Source organism: Condylura cristata, unplaced genomic scaffold (genome assembly GCF_000260355.1).
Source record: "Condylura cristata isolate star-nosed mole 26May11 unplaced genomic scaffold, ConCri1.0 scaffold00039, whole genome shotgun sequence".
Lineage (NCBI taxonomy): Eukaryota > Metazoa > Chordata > Mammalia > Eulipotyphla > Talpidae > Condylura > Condylura cristata.
The window spans coordinates 5,639,062-5,643,849 of record NW_004567140.1 but is presented as its reverse complement, the minus strand read 5'-3'; the positions used below and the strand labels follow the sequence as shown (position 1 = coordinate 5,643,849).

Here is a 4,788-nt window from a genome sequence, read left to right as displayed (position 1 = left end):
CAGGGAGCTGACCCACAGGGCAGCAGGCCTCTCCTACCTCGTCCACTGTGGGTCCTCCCCGGCCAGGGAGCTGACCCACAGGGCAGCAGGCCTCTCCTACCTCGTCCACTGTGGGTCCTCCCCGGCCAGGGAGCTGACCCACATTGTCCGCTTCAGTGGATCCACCCGTTCTGCTCCCCACTCTGTCTCCAGTGAATGCTCCCACCTCTGCACCCCTAGCCTGTACCCCAGTGCTTACTACAAAAAATAAACAAATAAAAAGCAGAGGGGGGACGCTGCATGGGCCCCTTGGACTCCTGTGGGGAGGGGTGAGGCTGGAGAGGCAGGGGGAACCCTGGGGGGCCTGTTGCTGCGCTAAGAGCCAGGGAAAGATGGGGAGGTGGAGCCGCGGGTCGCTGGGTGACCACAGCCTCCCCTCAAGCCCCGCCTTGGCCGCGGGGACACAAACCTGGCTTCTTGTAGATCACGTAGAGCAGGAGGAAGAGGACCGCGCCGATGGCGATGAGCGCGGCCCACCAGGTGAGCAGGAACATGATGACCACCGAGACCACGGCGCCGAACAGCGCCGCCCACTTGCTGTAGTACCGGAAGGAGGGTCTCCAGCCTGGGCACAGCCAGCCGCCGCTCAGCGCCCGCCTCTCCGCGCCCGCCCGGCCGGGCTGGGTGGGGGCCCTCGGGCCCAGGGGGCACACTCACGCCTGCCTGCTGGGCTCGTCTGCGGGCGCAGGAGGGCCCATGCCCAACCCGCTGGCCCTCCGCCAGGGGACCAGGGACCGTCTGCGGCCACCGGGCCTGCGGTCTGTGCAAGAGGCAGCCAGCGACCAGCCCTGGGCCGGTCAGATGGGATTTCCAGAGACACTTTACTGTCTCCGCGATGCTCGAGGGCGCCCCCTAGAGGTGGGCAACACTACCTGCGACTTTGGGAAACTCCCTCTAAGGAGAAACTTTTGATTCCTGGAGTACTGGTGGAGGGGGGCGCTGGAAATATCTCCGCAGGCCCTCCCTGGTGGCGCAAGGGTTAAAGCGCAGCACTGTGAAGCTGTGGGCAGCCAGCCGCTGCAGCACGCGTTCGATCCCCGGCCGGGGAGTGACCCACAGGGCGCAGCAGAACTCTCCTGTCTCCCCGCTGCTCCCCTCAGCAGGGAACTTCATCAGTCGGTCTGTTCTGCTCCCCGCTCTGTCTCTGGCGAGTCCCCTCAGGCCCTGCATCTCTGGCCTGTACCCCAACTCTGGTGTGCATACATGGATAAACCTTTATAAAACGCCCCGCGAGCTGTAAGCCGCGTGAGGCAGGTACTAGGCATGCCAGAACTCGCTGGACGACCCCGGTAATGGTTTCTCCAGAGCCCCGACCGACCGTGGCCTTCCGCCTCCACCTGTGCCTTCCGCTCCCGCCCACGACCCAGTCCCCGGGCCTCCGCCACAGAGCGGTGAGGCTGGCTTACCGGGCGAGTTGGTGATGGAGGCGTGGAAGCAGCTGAAGTTGATGAGCGCGTAGGAGCACAGGAAGAAGTTGGAGATGATGGGGGCGATGGTGTTGAGCTCGGCTTCGGGCCCGGGAGAGAGAGCACAGCTGTCGGGGAACCCTCCCGGGTGCCTGCTGCCCGCCCTCACAGGCGGGGGCCCCGGGGGGCCACGAGGAGGCCGCCAGGCCGCCACGTGCCTCAACCTTCTCGTCTGTGAATTGGGCCCAGCATTTGGTGATGCTCAAGGCCAGTGTTTTGTGAACTGAGGCCACCAGGCCAGGGGCTGACCGAGGACAGTGGCTTAGCTGCCACTCCCTTTCGTGGGCCCCCAAATTCCAATTAGAAACATATTTTGTGGGCCTCCTTGGTGGCGCAGGGGTTAAGTCTCAGCACTATGAAGCTGTCTGCAGCCACTGCAACGTGAGTTCGATCCCCGGCCCCAGAGGTGACCCACAGGGCAGCAGACCTCTCCTGACCCGCCCGCTGCTCCCCTCAGCAGTGTGTTTCAGTTAATCTGCCTGTTCTGCTCCCCGCTCTGTCTCTGGTGAATCCTCTCACCCCCAGCATCTCTGGCCTGCACCCCAGCTCTTGCGTGCATACATTAAGCAAATTTTTTTTTTAAAAGGTGTTGGCAGCCGCTCCTCACTCTCCCTCATGGGCCCACCTGTGCCCATGCAGGTGCTTCTGCCCACCCACCCTCTCCCTCTGCAGGCAGCAGCCTCCTGCCTGCCCGTGACCTGCACCCGCCAGGACTTCTCCGCACTGGCCTCCCCCAGCGGAGGCCGCTCCCCTAGGCCGCCCGCCTGCAACCATGCAGGACACTCAGCAAGCCTGTCCTGTCCCGGGCAGCTCTTCCTGCCCGCTGGTGCTATGCAAGTGTCTTTTCCTCTCCTGCCTCTTTCTAGTAAACTTGCTCTTTAAATATAAAGACAAGAAAAGGTGTCCTGGGGACTAATTCAAACCTGGGCTGGGAGGAGTGGGGGAGGGGTGCCCGGCTGCCAGGGAGGCACGACATGCCCCCCCCTTCCACTTAGGGCCCGTGCGCCCAGCCGCCTCACCAATGATGATGAAGGCCACGGCGATGGTGTAGGCCAGCAGGTAGCCGCGCACCGGCTCCTTGTTCTTGCCGTAGCCTTTGCCGAAGAAGCCGATCAGGGGGTACAGCTGGTCCTCACACAGGCACTGTGGACACAGGGGGCGGGGGCCTGCTCTGTCCCCACCCCTGAGGCCCCCAGCCCCCCGGCCCGCTTGGCTCCTCTGCCCCCCGGCCCCCAGTATGGGGGCTGCTTCTGCCCATGACAGGGGTGGGCCAACGAGCCCCCATTTCCTGCAGACCTCCACCTCTCTGTAGCAGTCACCTCGGGACCCCGCACCTGGGCCTCCCTGGCGCCATCACCCTGGGGCCCGCCCGCAGCCTCACCTGGAAGACTTTGGCGGCAGAAACGAGGCAGGCCAGGGCCGAGGAGAGGGTGGCCCCAAAGATGCCGGCCGTAATCAGGGGCGCAAAGCCAGACACCATGCTCATGGTCTGCAGGGGTGCGAGACTCAGGCCCCCACCGTGGGGCCGTGGGGGGTGACTGGGCCCTGGGGCCGCCCCGCCCCCTGCGCCCGACTCCTTCCCCCTAGGCTGGGGTGCACCAGGTCTGCGCCGCTGTTGTGGCCCCTGCCTGGCACCCCAGCTGTCTGGCACAGCCCCCACACCTGGTAGTAGTTGATGAGACCATAGCGGCAGTTGTGCTCCTGGGAGCACTCTGTAAAATTCCAGCCGTAGGCACAGGCCAGCCCCTCGCAGGTGCCGGAGCCGGGGGTCACCGTGTCGTTCAGGACCCCGGAGGCATCTCGGACCACACAGGAGCCTGAGGAGCAAGGGGGTGTAGGAGCTCTCCCCACTTCCGCTCTGGGCCCTCCCCACCCCCCAGCACTGGCCCCTGCTGCGGGGCCGGAGCTGCTGACGGCCCAGCTCCTCCCGCAGCTGTGAGGGGGATGAAGGGGATGACGCAGGAGACTTAGGGGACCCCGGGCTCTGTGCTAAGCCCTGGGGAGCAGCTTCTGAGACTACTTCTGCCCCCCCCTCCTTCAGAGGCACACACAGGGAGTTTAAGCGACCTGTGTCACGGTGTCCCCCAAAAAGCGAAGGCCTGGGGCTGGAGCCCTGAGTGGCTGCCCCTTGGGCCACGTCCTTTGACCATCTGGCCCCGGCTCCGCCACTCAGAGGCTGTGTGGCCCTGGGCAGGTCGCCGAGCCTCTCTGAGCCCTCGTTTTCTCCTTCATGAAGTGGTGGGCAGGACAGTACCCAGATTCAGTGTGGCCAGGCCTGGAAAGGGCTGGGCACGCAGCAAGTCAGCTGCCTCACCACCACCACCAGCCTCATGGCTCCCACACTGGAGCAGTTTGCCCTGTGGGGTGTCCACCCCCCGTGATTCTGGAGCCTCGGCTTGGAAGGGCCCAGAGGCGCCTGGCCGGACTGTCCTTCTCTTCACTGCTAGCACCCTGCAGTCACCCCCAGATGGGGTGGTGCCCCGAAAGACCAGGCTTGAGGCTCCCCTTCCCCGGGGTGGCCATGCTCCCCTCACCCCGACCCCCCTGCACAGTCTGGGCTGCCCACTTACCTATGGTGGCCGAGATGGCCAGGTAGGAGACGGTGGTCCAGAAAATGGCCATGAGTGTCCCCTTGGGGATGGCCACAGCCGGGTCCTGGGTGGGGGAGCAGGTCGAAGCGGATGAGGCCATAGAGGGGGATGGGAGCCTCAGGCAGCCTTGGGCCCTTGTCTGAGTTGGAAGTAGGGTAGCAACTCTTGACCTAGCTACCACAGAGCCCCCCTCCAGTACAGAGAGGGAGGAACTCGAAAACCAAGATGAGGGGGGGACACAACCAGGCCCCGAGGCTGAGAGCACATGCAGGGGGAGACCCCAGCAGTGTCGTGTCTGTCCAGAGACGCTCAGCCAGCAGCTGTGAGGTGGTGGGGTGCGGGGTGCGCGCGTGGGGCCCCAGAGCATCACCCTGTCTGGGGTCACTTCCCACCCCTCACGGGATGCTGGTAGAAGAATGAGCTCCTCCCTGCCGCCTCCAGCCCAGCCCAGGCTCCTGGCCAGTAACAGCCATTAGTCTGGTTCCACCGGCCCCCACTCTCTCCACCCCTCGGAGAGAAAAATCTCTGCTGTGTTTTCCTAACAGAAAAAGCCAGTCTTCACACACACGTCACTGCTGGAATCTTCTCGACACTTTGATGTACAACTTCCTGAGAAGGGAGCAGGTGGCCCAGCCAGCTGGAGGGGCACTGAGGTCAGGGGCACTGAGGTCAGCGGCAGGCACTGAGGTCAG

General features: G+C 64.6%; 1 protein-coding gene across 3 annotated transcripts in view; it reads right to left on the bottom strand.

Moving 5' to 3' along the window:
- SLC12A3 (solute carrier family 12 (sodium/chloride transporter), member 3) overlaps nt 1-4,788 on the bottom strand; it is a 32,590-nt gene that overhangs the window by 21,445 nt on the left and 6,357 nt on the right. For all 3 annotated transcript variants that reach the window (XM_004693587.1, XM_004693586.1, XM_004693588.1), the window contains exons 9-14: nt 4,076-4,160; nt 3,168-3,322; nt 2,887-2,994; nt 2,525-2,648; nt 1,446-1,547; nt 449-604 (exon numbers count right to left, since the gene is read on the bottom strand). In XM_004693587.1, the coding sequence (XP_004693644.1) occupies nt 449-604; nt 1,446-1,547; nt 2,525-2,648; nt 2,887-2,994; nt 3,168-3,322; nt 4,076-4,160 (730 nt within the window). The remainder of the gene's footprint in view (nt 1-448; nt 605-1,445; nt 1,548-2,524; nt 2,649-2,886; nt 2,995-3,167; nt 3,323-4,075; nt 4,161-4,788) is intronic.